This window comes from Mobula birostris, chromosome 14, assembly GCF_030028105.1.
Source record: "Mobula birostris isolate sMobBir1 chromosome 14, sMobBir1.hap1, whole genome shotgun sequence".
NCBI lineage: Eukaryota > Metazoa > Chordata > Chondrichthyes > Myliobatiformes > Myliobatidae > Mobula > Mobula birostris.
In genome coordinates, this window is record NC_092383.1 from 95,335,866 (window position 1) to 95,352,100 (window position 16,235).

Sequence of the window (16,235 nt, forward strand, 5' to 3'; positions counted from 1 at the left end):
TCCACGTCCCATTCCCATTCTGATATGTCTATCCACGGCCTCCTCTACTGTCAAGATGAAGCCACACTCAGGTTGGAGGAACAACACCTGACATTCCGTCTGGGTAGCCTCCAACCTGATGGCATGAACATTGACTTCTCTAACTCCGTTAATGCCTCACCTCCCCTTCGTACCCCATCCCTTATTTATTTATGATGATGATTTTTTCGCTTTTTTTTCTCTCTCTCCTTTTTCTCCCTCTGTCCCTCTCACTATAACTCCTTGCCCATCCTCTGGGCTCCCCCTCTTTCTTTCTCCCTAGGTCTCCCCTCCCATGATCCGCTCCCTTCTCCAGCCTTGTATCCCTTTTGCCAATCACCTGTCCAGCTCTTAGCTCCATCCCTCCCCCTCCTGTCTTCTCCTATCGTTTTGGATCTCCCCCTCCCCCTCCCACTTTTAAATCTCTTACTAGCTCTTCTTTCAGTTCGTCCTGACGAAGGGTCTCGGCTCGAAACGTCGACTGTACCTCTTCCTAGAGATGCTGCCTGGCCTGCTGCGTTCACTAGCATTTTTTGTGTGTGATGGTAGATATTGGACCTGCTTCAACACAGGTTAAATCACTTAACTTTCATTAGACCTACAGGACTTTCAAACATGCTCATTCAAAATTTAAAAACATTCACTTGGACAATTTTTCATTTTCTGGCCAAGGCAGCTCTGGTACTTGCTGAATATAACTTCTTAATCCGGTGAATGTCTCTGGGGTACGGGCGTCTGTGCAGACTGGCGTACGTCATTTTTATTATAAAAATATGTTTATTGCAAACTTACAATTCTACAGTAATACAACAGAACAGAGACAATGCAGTGATTAATACAAGCTAAATTAAAACAGTCTCATCCCACTCTTGGATGACATTTATCCCCTGCTGTGCCCAACATTTCTGAAACACCTCCATGGTACCAATGAACGCGGTGCATTCCGTCTCCAAGGTTACCCAGGTAAGGACATTGCCGGGCTCTGCTGTGCACTATGGATAGCTATCTTTGCCAGCCCCAAGGCCAAGTTTACCAGGACACCCTTCTCTCTCCTTGACCCCATCCATACTTGGTGACTAAATAAGGAGAGTGTGGGACCAATATCCTTGCGGGTCGGTTTGTTCCAGCTGTTGGGGAGAGGGATGGGAACAGAAGAGGTTGGCTGAAGATGCTGGTCTGGAATACAGGTCGATGCAGTGAGACTGTGAGGAAGGACTGGCAGATGATAGGACAAAATTGCAGTCAGTGGGATGAGTTGAAGCACAACATGGGGACACAATGGAAAAGGGTGATATGTCCAGGAATACAAGTGTTAAATTTCAATGCACCCATTGTATGAGATGAAGTAGGTGATCTCAGGACCATAGGGACAATTTCGCAGATGATACAAAGATAGGTGGAGGAGCATGCAGTATTGAAGAAGCAGGGAGCCTGCAGAGAGAATTGGTCAGATTGGGAGGACGAGCAAAGAAATGTAGGGAAGTGATGGTCACGCATTTTGCTTGAAGGAATAAAAGTGTAGACTATTTTCTAAATGGGGAGAAAATTCAAAAATCAGAGGTGCAAAGGGACTTGGGAGTCCTCACGCAGGATTTCCTAAAGGGTTAATTTGCAGGTTGGGTTGTTGGTAAGGTAGGCAAATGAAGTGTTAGCATTTATTCTGAGAGGACTAGAATTTAAGAGCAAGGATATAATGCTGAGGCTTTATAAGACATTTGTCAGCTGAAGAACTGGTGACATTTCAGAATGGGCTTCCTTTTCATGAAGGAACAGGAAAGTCTGTTTCTAAACCTCTGCCATGGGGACATGTAAAGTATTTGCTTGTGTAAATTCTTGGAACGTTTGGAACAAGAACTTTTGGAAACAGCAAACTGGATTTTGAAAACAGTTTTTGACATCCTCAGGAAGAGATTAACTTGACAAATCTGTGTTCTAGCACTGACCTGTGACCAAAGGCAGCCACCAATCCAAGTTCAACAAGGGGTGGAATTTAGAAAAATGAAGAGGGATCTCATGGAATCTTATTGAATAATGGAAGTCCTAGATAGAACGGATATGGAGAGGATGTTCCCTACGGCGGGAGAGTCTAGGACCAGAGGGCACAGCCTCAGAGGAGAGGTATGTCCATTAAGAACAGAGATGAGGCAGAATTTCTTTATCCAGAGGGTGGTGAATGTGTGGAACTTGTTGCCACAGATGGCTGTGGAGGCTAAAACATTGGGTATACTTAAAGTGGAGGTTGACACTGAGGTCTTGATTAGTAGGGAGAAGGCAGGAGAATGGAGTTGAGAGGGATAATAAGTCAGCCATGATGGAATGGTGGTGCAGACTTGATTGGCCAAGTGGCCTAATTCTGCTCCTATGCCTTATAGTCTCTATGCTCTCTAGTATTTGACATTTCCAGCTTGGTATAAAAACTCTATCTACCCTATCAATGAATCTCCTAATTTTGTTAACCTCTTTGACAGGGGTTCTTAACCTGGGGTTCATGGATACATTCCAGTGGGTCCATTTGTGAATCAGGATTATCAATGTGTAACCATTAAAACAAATAATCAAGATCGATTGGACATCCAACAGGACGTGTGTGTTGCTTTGTGAAACACCACCCCAAAGTTGAATGTTCTATTCAAGCTAAGCAACAACAGCCTTCACACGGACATGTCTTTAAAAATAAAATTTAATTTTAAATTGTATAAACTTGTTATTTAATGTGTTAATGAAGAATAACATATATTACTAGATCACAAATTTGTTTTTTAAACTATTTTGATAACTATGACTCAATATAATTGCTTTCTTTTGTAGTCGTAGGTATTTTATTTTATACTGATATTCTGATATACTTATATTTTATATTATTATTCTGACAAAGGGATTCATTGGCTTCACCGGACTGACAAAGGGTCCATAAGCTTCATCGTACTGACAAAGGGATCCATTGGCTTCACTGGACTGACAAAAGAGTCCATAGGCTTCATCGGACTGACAAAGGGTCCATAAGTTTCATCGGACTGACAAAGGAGTCCATACGCTTCACCAGACTAACAAAGGAGTCCATAAGCTTCATCGTACTGACAAAGGAGTCCATAGGCTTCACTGAACTGACAAAGGGGTCCATAGGCTTCACCGGACTGACAAAAGGGTCCATAGGCTTCACTGACTGACAAAGGGATCCATAGTCTTCACCAGACTGACAAAGGGATCCATAGGCTTCAGCGGACTGACAAAGGGATCCATAGGCTTCATGGACTGAAATGGGGTCCATAGGCTTCACCAGACTGACAAAGGGATCCATAGGCTTCATCGGACTGACAAAGGGATCCATAGGCTTCACTGACTGACAAAGGGGTGGATACATATTTCTCTTCAGCTTCCGATACTCCAGAGTTAACAACCCCAGTTCGTCCAAACTCTCCCGATAGCTCATACCGTCTAATCCAGGCACATCCTGGTGAACCTCACCAGCACCTCTCTGAAGCCCCAGATCCTTCTGGTAATGAGCTGACCAGAACTAATGTAATACTCCCAAGTAATGGTCTAACCAGAGAGTTTTATACTGATCCAAAATGGGCTCACTACTCCGTCCTTACTCGGCTGTGGTCTTGTGTTCTTTTTGCGTTCTCCTGTCAGTGTCTGACTTTCCTCCAACACCCCAAAGAAGAACAGGTTGGTGGGTTAATTGTTCGTGGCGTGTGTGTGTGTGTGTGTGTGTGTGTGTGTGTGTACTGGCTCCGACTGCACCCAGTGACGGTGTCCCTGATCTGATTGTACTCAGTGACGGAGTCTCTCCTCCGATGGCACCCGATGACGGGGTCTCTGGTCCGACTGTACCCGGTGACAGGGTCTCTGAATCGATTGAACACAGTGACAGGGGTCTCTGCTCTGAATGTATATGGTGACAGGGTCTGTGCTCCGATTGCACCCGGTGATGGGGGTCTCTGATCCGACTGCACCTAGTGACAAGGTCTCTGATCTGAATGTATATGGTGACGGGGGTCTCTGATCTGATTGCACCCGGTGACAGGGTCACTGCTCCGATTGCACCTGGGGACGGGGTCTCTGCTCAAATTGCACTTGGTGATGGGGGTCTCTGATCCGACTCTACGTGGTGACGGGGTCTCTGATTCGATTGCACCTAGCGACGGAGTTTCTGCTCTGATTGTAGTGGTGGGGGTCTTTGCTCAAATTGCACACGGTGACGGTGTCTCTGATCCGACTGCACCCGGTGACGGGGTCTCTGATCTGATTGCACACTGTGATGGGGTCTCTGATCTGACTGTACCCGGTCACAGGGTCTCCGATTTGACTGCACCCGGTGACGGTGTCTCTGCTCCAACTGTACCCGGTCACAGGGTCTCTGATTCGACTGCACTCGGTGACGGGGTCTCTGCTCCGATTGCACCTGGTGACGGTGTCTCTGCTCCAAAAGTACCCGGTGACGGGGTCTCTGGTCCGATTGTACCCGATGATGGGGGTCTCTGCTCCGATTGCACCCGGTGACGGGGTCTCTGATCTGACTGTACCCGGTGACAGGGTGTCTGCTCCAACTGTACCGGGTGACGGGTCTCTGCTCCGACTGCACCCAGTGATGGGGTTCTCTGATCTGACTGCACCCGGTGATGGGGTTCTCTGATCCGACTGCACCCGGTAACGAAGCCTCTGATCTGACTGCACCTGGTGATGGAAGGTCTCTGATCCAACTGCACCTGGTGACGGGGTCTCTGGTCCGATTGTACCTGATGATGGGGGTTTCTGCTCCGATTGCACTCAGTGATGGGGTCTCTACTCTGACAGCACCCGGTGATGGGGTCTCTGCTCCGACTGCACCTGATGACGGGGGTCTCTGATCTGACTGTACCTGGTGACGGGGTCTCTGCTCTGACCGTACCCGGTGATGGGGGTCTCTGATAAGATTGTACCCGGTGACAGGGTCTGTGCTCCGACTGCACCCGGTGACGGGGTCTCTGATCCTACTGCACCTGGTGATGGGGTCCCTGATCCGATTGTACCTGGCGACGGTGTCTCTGCTCCAACTGTACCCGGTGACAGGGTCTCTAATCTGACTACACCCGGTCATGGTGTCTCTGCACCAACTGTACCCAGTCACAGGGTCTCTGATTCGTCTGCACCTGGTGACGGAGTTTCTGCTCTGATTGTAGTGGTGGGGGTCTTTGCTCAAATTGCACCCGGTGACGGTGTCTCTGATCCGACTGCACCCGGTGACGGGGTCTCTGATCTGACTGTACCCGGTCACAGGGTCTCTGATTCGACTGCACCCAGTGACGGTGTCTCTGCTCCAACTGTATCTGGTCACAGATTCTGATCCGACTGCACCCGGTGACGGGGTCTTTGATTTGACTGCACCCGGTGACGATGTCTCTGCTCCAACTGTACCTGGTCACAGGGTTTCTGATTCGACTGCACCCGGTGACGGGGTCTCTGCTCCGATTGCACCTGGTGACGGTGTCTCTGCTCCAAAAGTACCCGGTGACGGGGTCTCTGGTCCGATTGTACCCGACGATGAGGGTCTCTGCTCCGATTGCACCCGGTGACGGGGTCTCTGATCTGACTGTACCCGGTGACAGGGTGTCTGCTCCAACTGTACCGGGTGACGGGTCTCTGCTCAACTACACCCGGTGATGAGGGTCTCTGATCTGACTGTACCCGATGATGGGGGTCTCTGATCTGATTGCACCCAGTGATGGGGTCTCTGATCCGACTGCACCCGGTGATGGGGGTCTCTGGTCCGATTGTACCCGACGATGGGGGTCTCTGCTCCGATTGCACCCGGTGACGGGGTCTCTGATCTGACTGTACCCGGTGACAGGGTGTCTGCTCCAACTGTACCGGGTGACGGGTCTCTGCTCCGACTGCACCCAGTGATGAGGGTCTCTGATCTGACTGCACCCGGTAACGAAGCCTCTGATCTGACTGCACCTGGTGATGGAAGGTCTCTGATCCAACTGCACCCGGTGACGGGGTCTCTGGTCCGATTGTACCTGATGATGGGGGTTTCTGCTCCGATTGCACTCAGTGATGGGGTCTCTACTCTGCCTGCACCCGGTGATGGGGTCTCTGCTCCGACTGCACCTGATGACGGGGGTCTCTGATAAGATTGTACCCGGTGACAGGGTCTGTGCTCTGACTGCACCCGGTGACGGGGTCTCTGATCCTACTGCACCTGGTGATGGGGTCTCTGATCCGATTGTACCTGGCGACGGTGTCTCTGCTCCAACTGTACCCAGTGACAGGGTCTATAATCTGACTGCACCCGGTCATGGTGTCTCTGCACCAACTGTACCCGGTCACAGGGTCTCTGATTCGACTGCACCTGGTGATGGTGTCTCTGCTCCAACTGTACCCGGTGACAGGGTCTCTGATCCGACTGCACCCGGTGATGGTGTCTCTGCACCAACTGTACCCGGTCACAGGGTCTCTGATTCGACTGCACCCGGTGACAGGGTCTCTGCTCCGATTGCACCTGGTGATGGTGTCTCTGCTCCAACAGTACCCGGTGATGGGCTCTCTGGTCCGATTGTACCCGGTGATGGGGGTCTCTGATCTGACTGTACCCAATGATGGGGGTCTCTGATCCGATTGCACCCAGTGACGGGGTCTCTGATCCGACTGCACCCGGTGACGGGGGTCTCTGGTCCGATTGTACCCGACGATGGGGGTCTCTGCTCCGATTGCACCCGGTGATGGGGTCTCTGCTCCGACTGCACCTGATGACGGGGGTCTCTGATCTGACTGTACCTGGTGACGGGGTCTCTGCTCTGACCGTACCCGGTGATGGGGGTCTCTGATACGATTGTACCCGGTGACAGGGTCTGTGCTCCGACTGCACCTGGTGTCAGGGTCTCTGATCCTACTGCACCTGGCGACGGTGTCTCTGCTCCAACTGTACCCGGTGACAGGGTCTCTGATCCGACTGCACCCGGTGATGGTGTCTCTGCACCAACTGTAACCGGTCACAGGGTCTCTGATTCGACTGCACCCGGTGACAGGGTCTCTGCTCCGATTGCACCTGGTGATGGTGTCTCTGCTCCAACAGTACCCGGTGACGGGCCCTCTGGTCCAATTGTACCCGGTGATGGGGGTCTCTGATCTGACTGTACCCGATGATGGTGTCTCTGATCTGATTGCACCCAGTGACGGGGTCTCTGATCCGACTGCACCCGGTGATGGGGGTCTCTGGTCCGATTGTACCTGATGATGGGGGTTTCTGCTCCGATTGCACTCAGTGATGGGGTATCTACTCCGACTGCACCCGGTGATGGGGTCTCTGCTCCGACTGCACCTGATGACGGGGGTCTCTGATCTGACTGTACCTGGTGACGGGGTCTCTGCTCCGACCGTACCCGGTGATGGGGGTCTCTGATTCGACTGCACCCGGTGACAGGGTCTCTGCTCCGATTGCACCTGGTGATGGTGTCTCTGCTCCAACAGTACCCGGTGACGGGCTCTCTGGTCCAATTGTACCCGGTGATGGGGGTCTCTGATCCGACTGTACCCGATGATGGTGTCTCTGATCCGATTGCACCCAGTGATGGGGTCTCTGATCCGACTGCACCCGGTGATGGGGGTCTCTGGTCCGATTGTACCCGACGATGGGGGTCTCTGCTCCGATTGCACCCGGTGACGGGGTCTCTGATCTGACTGTACCCGGTGACAAGGTGTCTGCTCCAACTGTACCGGGTGACGGGTCTCTGCTCAACTACACCCGGTGATGGGGATCTCTGATCTGACTGTACCCGATGATGGGGGTCTCTGATCCGATCGCACCCAGTGATGGGGTCTCCGATCCGACTGCACCTGGTGACGGGGTCTCTGCTCTGACCGTACCCGGTGTTGGGGGTCTCTGATACAATTGTACCTGATGATGGGGGTCTCTGCTCTGATTGCACCGGGTATCGGTGTCTCTGCTCCAAAAGTACCCGGTGACGGGGTCTCTGGTCCGATTGTACCCGATGATGGGGGTCTCTGCTCCGATTGCACCCGGTGACGGAGTCTCTGATCTGACTGTACCCAGTGACAGGGTGTCTGCTCCAACTGTACCAAGTGACGGGTCTCTGCTCGACTGCATCCGGTGATGGGAGTCTCTGATCTGACTGTACCCGACGATGGGGGTCTCTGCTCTGATTGCACCCGGTGACGGAGTCTCTGATCTGACTGTACCCGATGATGGTCTCTGATCTGATTGCACCCGGTGACGGGGTCTCTGCTCCGAGTGCACCTGATGATGGGGTCTCTAGTCCGACCGCACCTGATGACGGGGTCTCTGATCTGACTGTACCCGGTGATGGTGTCTCTGCTCCAAATGTACCCGGTGACGGGGTCTCTGCTCCGATTGCACCTGGTGACGGGGTCTCTGCTCCAACTGTACCCGGTGACAGTGTCTCTGATCCGACTGCACCCGGTGATGGTGTCTGTGCACCAACTGTACCCGGTCACAGGGTCTCTGATTCAACTGCACCGGGTAACGGGGTCTCTGATCCGACTGCACCTGGTGATGGTGTCTCTGCTCCAAAAGTACCCGGTGACGGGGTCTCTGCTCCGATTGCACCTGGTGACGGTGTCTCTGCTCCAAAAGTACCCGGTAATGGGGTCTCTGGTCCGATTGCACCCGGTGACGGGGTCTCTGATCTGACTGTACCCGGTCACAGGGTCTCTGATTCGACTGTACCCTGTGACGGTGTCTCTGATCCAACTGCACCCGGTGACAGGGTCTCTGAACTGACTGTACCCGGTCACAGGGTCTCTGATTCGACTGCACCCGGTGACAGTGTCTCTGCTCCAACTGTATCCGGTCACAGGGTCTCTGATCCTACTGCACCCGGTGACAGTGTCTCTGCTCCAACTGTATCCGGTCACAGGGTCTCTGATTTGACTGCACCCAGTGATGGGGTCTCTGATTCGACTGCACCCAGTGACGGGACGGGGTCTCTGATCCGACTGCACCCAGTGACGGTGTCTCTGATCTGATTGCACCCGGTGACGGAGTCTCTGATCTGACTGTACCCGATGATGGTCTCTGATCTGATTGCACCCGGTGACGGGGTCTCTGCTCCGAGTGCACCTGATGATGGGGTCTCTAGTCCGACCGCACCTGATGACGGGGTCTCTGATCTGACTGTACCCGGTGATGGTGTCTCTGCTCCAAATGTACCCGGTGACGGGGTCTCTGCTCCGATTGCACCTGGTGACGGGGTCTCTGCTCTAACTGTACCCGGTGACAGTGTCTCTGATCCGACTGCACCCGGTGATGGTGTCTGTGCACCAACTGTACCCGGTCACAGGGTCTCTGATTCAACTGCACCGGGTAACGGGGTCTCTGATCCGACTGCACCTGGTGACGGTGTCTCTGCTCCAAAAGTACCCGGTAATGGGGTCTCTGGTCCGATTGCACCCGGTGACGGGGTCTCTGATCTGACTGTACCCGGTCACAGGGTCTCTGATTCGACTGTACCCTGTGACGGTGTCTCTGATCCAACTGCACCCGGTGACAGGGTCTCTGAACTGACTGTACCCGGTCACAGGGTCTCTGATTCGACTGCACCCGGTGACAGTGTCTCTGCTCCAACTGTATCCGGTCACAGGGTCTCTGATCCTACTGCACCCGGTGACAGTGTCTCTGCTCCAACTGTATCCGGTCACAGGGTCTCTGATTTGACTGCACCCGGTGATGGGGTCTCTGATTCGACTGCACCCGGTGACGGGACGGGGTCTCTGATCCGACTGCACCCAGTGACGGTGTCTCTGATCTGACTGTACCTGGTGAAGGTGTCTCTGATTTGAATGCACCCGGTGACGGGGTCTCTGATCCGACTGCATCTGGTGACGGGGTCTCTGCTCCGACCATACCCGGTGTTGGGGGTCTCTGATCTGACTGTACCCGATGATGGGGGTCTCTGATCTGATTGTACCCGGTGACGGGGTCTCCGATCCGACTGCACCCGGTGACGGGGGTCACTGATCCGACTGTACCTGGTGACGGTATCTCTGATCAGACTGTACCTAGTGACACGGTCTCTGATCAGATTGCACGCGGTGACGGGGTCTCTGGTGCGATTGCACCCAATGATGGGGGTCTCTGCTCCGACTGCACCCAGTGATGGGGTTCTCTGATCCGACTGCACCCGGTGACGGGGTCACTGATCCGACTGCACACGGTGACGGGGTCTCTGATCTGACTGTACCCGGTCACAGGGTCTCTGATTCGACTGCACCCGGTGACGGTGTCTCTGATCCAACTGCACCCGGCGACGGGGTCTCTGATCTGACTGTACCCGGTCACAGGGTCTCTGATCCGACTGCACCTGGTGACGGGGTCTCTGCTCCGACCGTACCCGGTGATGGGGGTCTCTGATCTGACTGTACCGAATGATGGGGGTCTCTGATCCGATTCCACCCGGTGATGGGGTCTCCGATCCAACTGCACCCGGTGACGGGGGTCTCTGATCTGACTGTACCTGGTGATGGTGTCTCTGATCAGACTGTACCTAGTGACACGGTCTCTGATCAGATTGCACCCGGCGACGGGGTCTCTGATCTGACTGTACCCGGTCACAGGGTCTCTGATCCGACTGCACCTGGTGACACGGTCTCTGCTCCAATTGTACCCGGTGACAGGGTCTCTGGTCCGATTGTACCCAATGATGGGGTTCTCTGATTCGACTGCACCCGGTGACGGGGTCTCTGATCTGACTGTACCCGGTCACAGGGTCTCTGATCCGACTGCACCCGGTGTCGGTGTCTCTGCTCCAACTGTACCCGGTCACAGGGTCTCTGATTCGACTGCACCTGATGATGGTGTCTCTGCTCCAACTGCATCCGGTCACAGGGTGTCTGATCCGACTGCACCCGGTGACGGTGTCTCTGATCTGACTGTACCCGGTGAAGGTGTCTCTGATTCGACTGTACCCGGTGACAGGGTGTCTGCTCCAACTGTACCGGGTGACGGGTCTCTGCTCAACTACAGCCGGTGATGGGGGTCTCTGATCTGACTGTACCCGATGATGGGGGTCTCTGATCCGATTGCACCCAGTGACGGGGTCTCTGATCCGACTGCACCTGGTGATGGGGGTCTCTGGTCCGATTGTACCCGACGATGGGGGTCTCTGCTCCGATTGCACCCGATGACGGGGTCTCTGATCTGACTGTACCTGGTGACAGGGTGTCTGCTCCAACTGTACCAGGTGACGGGTCTCTGCTCGACTGCACCCGGTGATGGGGGTCTCTGATCTGATTGCACCCAGTGACAGGGTCTCTGATCTGACTGTACGTGATGACGGGGTCTCTGATCTGACCGTACCTGGTGACGGGGTCTCTGCTCTGACCGTACCCGATGATGGGGGTCTCTGATACGATTGTACCCGGTGACAGGGTCTGTGCTCCGACTGCACCCGGTGACGGGGTCTCTGATCCTACTGCACCTGGTGATGGGGTCTCTGATTTGACTGCACCTGATGACGGGGTCTCTGATCTGACTATACCCGGTGACGGGGTCTCTGATCCGACTGCACCCGGTGTCGGTGTCTCTGCTCCAACTGTACCCGGTCACAGGGTCTCTGATTCGACTGCACCCGGTGACGGTGTCTCTGCTCCAACTGTATCCGGTCACAGGGTGTCTGATCCAACGGCACCCGGTGACAGTGTCTCTGATCTGACTGTACCCGGTGAAGGTGTCTCGGATTCGACTGCACCCGGTGACGGGGTCTCTGATCCGATTGCACCTGGTGACGGGGTCTCTGCTCCGACCGTACCCGGTGTTGGGGGTCTCTGATCTGACTGTACCCGATGATGGGGGTCTCTGATCTGATTGTACCCGGTGATGGGGTCTCCGAACTGACTGCTCCCGGTAACGGGGGTCGCTGATCCGACTGTACCTGGTGACGGTGTCTCTGATCAGACTATACCTAGTGACACGGTCTCTGATCAGATTGCACGCAGCGACGGGGTCTCTGCTCCGACTGCACCCGGTGACGGGGTTCGTGCTCCGACTGCACCCGGTGACGGGGTCTCTGATCCAACTGCACCTGGTGATGGGGTCTCTGATCCGACTGCACCTGATGACGGTGTCTCTGATCCGATTGTACCTGGCGACGGTGACTCTGCTCCAACTGTACCCGGTGACAGGGTCTCTGATACGATTGTACCCGGTGACGGGGTCTCTGATTCGACTGCACCCGGTGATGGTGTCTCTGATCCAACTGCACCCAGCGACGGGGTCTCTGATCTGACTGTACCCAGTCACAGGGTCTCTGATTCGACTGCACCTGGTGACAGTGTCTCTACTCCAACTGTACCCGGTCACAGGGTCTCTGATCCAACTGCACCTGGTGACGGTGTCTCTGCTCCAACTGTACCCGGTCACAGGGTCTCTGATCCGACTGCACCCGGTGACGGTGTCTCTGCTCTAACTGTATCCCGTCACAGTGTCTCTGATCCGACTGCACCCGCTGACAGTGTCTCTGCTCCAACTGTACCTGGTCACAGGGTCTCTGATTTGACTGCATCCAGTGACAGGGTCTCTGATTCGACTGGACCCGGTGATTGGGTCTCTGATCCGACTTCACCCGGTGACGGGGTCTCTGATCTGACTGTACCCGGTCACAGGGTCTCTGATCCGACTGCACCCGGTGTCGGTGTCTCTGCTCCAACTGTATCCGGTCACAGGGTGTCTGATCCGACTGCACCCGGTGATGGTATCTCTGATCTGACTGTACCCGGTGAAGGTGTCTCTGATTCGACTGCACCTGGTGACGGAGTCTCTGATCCGACTGCACCTGGTGACGGGCTCTCTGCTCCGACCGTACCCGGTGTTGGGGGTCTCTGATCTGACTGTACCCGATGATGGGGGTCTCTGATCCGATTGTACCCGGTGACGGGGTCTCCGATCTGACTGCACCCGGTGACGGGGGTCGCTGATCCGACTGTACCTGGTGACGGTGTCTATGATCAGACTGTACCTAGTGACACGGTCTCTGATCAGATTGCAGCAGTGACGGGGTCTCTGCTCCGACTGCACCTGATGACGGGGTCTCTGATCTGACTATACCCGGTGACAGGGTCTCTGCTCCGACCGTACCCGGTGATGGGGGTCTCTGATACGATTGTACCCGGTGACGGGGTCTGTGCTCCGACTGCACCCGGTGACGGGGTCTCTGATCCAACTGCACCTGGTGATGGGGTCTCTGATCCGATTGTACCTGGCGAGAGTGACTCTGCTCCAACTGTACCCGGTGACAGGGTCTCTGGTGCGATTGCACCCGATGATGGGGGTCTCTGCTCCGACTGCACCCAGTGATGGGGTTCCCTGATCTGACTGCACCCGGTGACGGGGTCACTGATCCGACTGCACACGGTGACGGGGTCTCTGATCTGACTGTACCCGGTCACAGGGTCTCTGATTCGACTGCACCTGGTGATGGTGTCTCTGCTCCAACTGTACCCGGTCACAGGGCCTCTGATCCAACTGCACCTGGTGACGGTGTCTCTGCTCCAACTGTACCCAGTCACAGGGTCTCTGATTCGACTGCACTCGGTGACGGGGTCACTGATCCGACTGCACATGGTGACGGGGTCTCTGATCTGACTGTACCCGGTCACAGGGTCTCTGATTCGACTGCACCTGGTGATGGTGTCTCTACTCCAACTGTACCCGGTCACAGGGCCTCTGATCCAACTGCACCTGGTGACGGTGTCTCTGCTCCAACTGTACCCGGTCACAGGGTCTCTGATTCGACTGCACTCGGTGACGGTGTCTCTGCTCCAACTGTATCCGGTCACAGGGTCTCTGATCCGACTGCACCCGGTGACAGTGTCTCTGCTCCAACTGTACCCAGTCACAGGGTCTCTGATTCGACTGCATCCGGTGACAGGGTCTCTGATTCGACTGCACCCGGTGACGGGGTCTCTGATCCGACTGCACCCGGTGATGGGGTCTCTGATCCGACTGCACCCGGTGACAGGGTCTCTGATCTGACTGTATCCAGTCACAGGGTGTCTGATCCGACTGCACCCGGTGATGGGGTCTCTGATCCGACTGCACCCGGTGACGGTGTCTCTGCTCCAACTGTATCCGGTCACAGGGTCTCTGACTCGACTGCTTCTGGTGACAGGGTCTCTGATTCGACTGCACCCAATGACGGGGTCTCTGATCTGACTGTACCCATTGAAGATGTCTCTGCTTTGACTGTATCCGGTCACAGGGTCTCTGATTCGACTGCACCCGGTGACGGAGTCTCTGATCCGACTGCACCCGGTGATGGGGTCTCTGATCCGACTGCACCCGGTGACAGGGTCTCTGCTCCAACTGTATCCGGTCACAGGGTCTCTGATCCGACTGCACCCAGTGACGGTGTCTCTGCTCCAACTGTACCCAGTCACAGGGTCTCTGCTTCGACTGCATCCGGTGACGGGGTCTCTAATTAGACTGCACCCGGTGATGGGCTCTCTGATTCGACTGCACCCGGTGACGGGGTCTCTGAGCTGACTGCACCCGGTGACGGGGTCTCTGATCTGACTGTACCCGGTCACAGGGTCTCTGATTCGACTGCACCCGGTGATGGGGTCTCTGGTCCGATTGCACCCAGTGACGGGGTCTCTGATCTGACTGTACCCGGTCACAGGGTCACTGATTTGACTGCACCCGGTGACAGTGTCTCTGCTCCAACTGTATCCGGTCAGAGGGTCTCTGATCCGACTGCACCCAGTGACGGTGTCTCTGCTCCAACTGTACCCGGTCACAGGGTCTCTGCTTCGACTGCACCCGGTGACGGGGTCTCTGATTCGACTGCACCCGGTGATGGGGTCTCTGGTCCGATTGCACCTAGTGACGGGGTCTCTGATCTGACTGTACCCGGTCACAGGGTCACTGATTTGACTGCACCCAGTGACGGTGTCTCTGCTCCAACTGTATCCGGTCACAGGGTCTCTGATCCGACTGCACCCAGTGACGGTGTCTCTGCTCCAACTGTACCCAGTCACAGGGTCTCTGCTTCGACTGCACCCAGTGACGGGGTCTCTGATTCGACTGCACCCGGTGATGGGGTCTCTGGTCCGATTGCACCCAGTGACGGGGTCTCTGATCTGACTGTACCCGGTCACAGGGTCACTGATTCGACTGCACCTGGTGACGGTGCCTCTGCTCCAACTGTACCCAGTCACAGGGTCTCTGATCCGACTGCATCCGGTGACGGGGTCTCTGATTAGACTGCACCCGGTGACGGGGTCTCTGCTCTGACTGCACCTGATGACGGGGTCTCTGGTCCGATTGTACTCGATGATGGGGGCCCTGCTCCGACTGCACCCAGTGATGGGTTTCTCTGATCCGACTGTACCCGGTGATGGAGCCTCTCATCCGAACGCACCTGGTGACGGGATCTCTGATCCGACTGCACCTGGTGACAGGGTCTCTGGTCTGATTGTACCTGATGATGGGGGTTTCCGCTCCGATTGCACCCGGTGACGAGATCTCTGATCTGTCTGTACCCGGTGACGGGGTCTCTGTTCCAACTGCACCTGGTGACGGGGTCTCTGCTCCGACCGTACCTGGTGATGGGGGTCTCTGATACGATTGTACCCGGTGACGGGGTCTGTGCTCCGACTGCACCCGGTGACGGGGTCTCTAATCCGACTGCACCTGGTGATGGGGTTCTCTGATCTGACTGCACCCGGTGACGGGGTCACTGATCCGACCGCACACGGTGACGGGGTCTCAGATCTGACTGTACCTGGTCACAGGGTCTCTGATCCAACTGCACCTGGTGACAGTGTCTCTGCTCCAACTGTACCCGGTCACAGGGTCTCTGATCCGACTGCACCCGGTGACGGTGTCTCTGCTCCAACTGTATCCGGTCACAGGGTCTCTGATTCGACTGCATCTGGTGACAGTGTCTCTGATCTGTCTGCACCTGGTGACAGGGTCTCTGATATGACTGTACCAGTTAACGATGTCTCTGCTTTGACTGTACCCGGTCACATGGTCTCTGATTCAACAGCACCCGGTGATGGGGGTCTCTGATCTGACTGTACCCGATGATGGGGGTCTCTGATCCGATTCCACCCGGTGATGGGGTCTCCGATCCGACTGCACCCGGTGACGGGGGTCTCTGATCCGACTGTACCTGGTGACGGTGTCTCTGATCAGACTGTACCTAGTGATACCGTCTCTGATCAGATTGCACCTGGTGACGGGGTCTCTACTCTGA

General features: G+C 55.2%; 1 protein-coding gene across 1 annotated transcript; it reads right to left on the minus strand.

The window, feature by feature from the left end:
• Positions 1 to 775: 775 nt before the first annotated feature.
• Positions 776 to 15,908, minus strand: LOC140209417 (uncharacterized). Its single transcript, XM_072277664.1, has 3 exons — positions 15,759 to 15,908; positions 15,456 to 15,576; positions 776 to 15,359 (listed from the first exon to the last, which is right to left on the minus strand). The coding sequence occupies exons 1-3, from the start codon at positions 15,906 to 15,908 to the stop codon at positions 13,012 to 13,014; spliced, it is 2,619 nt and encodes an 872-aa protein (XP_072133765.1). The 3' UTR covers positions 776 to 13,011.
• Between the last annotated feature and the right edge of the window lie 327 nt (positions 15,909 to 16,235).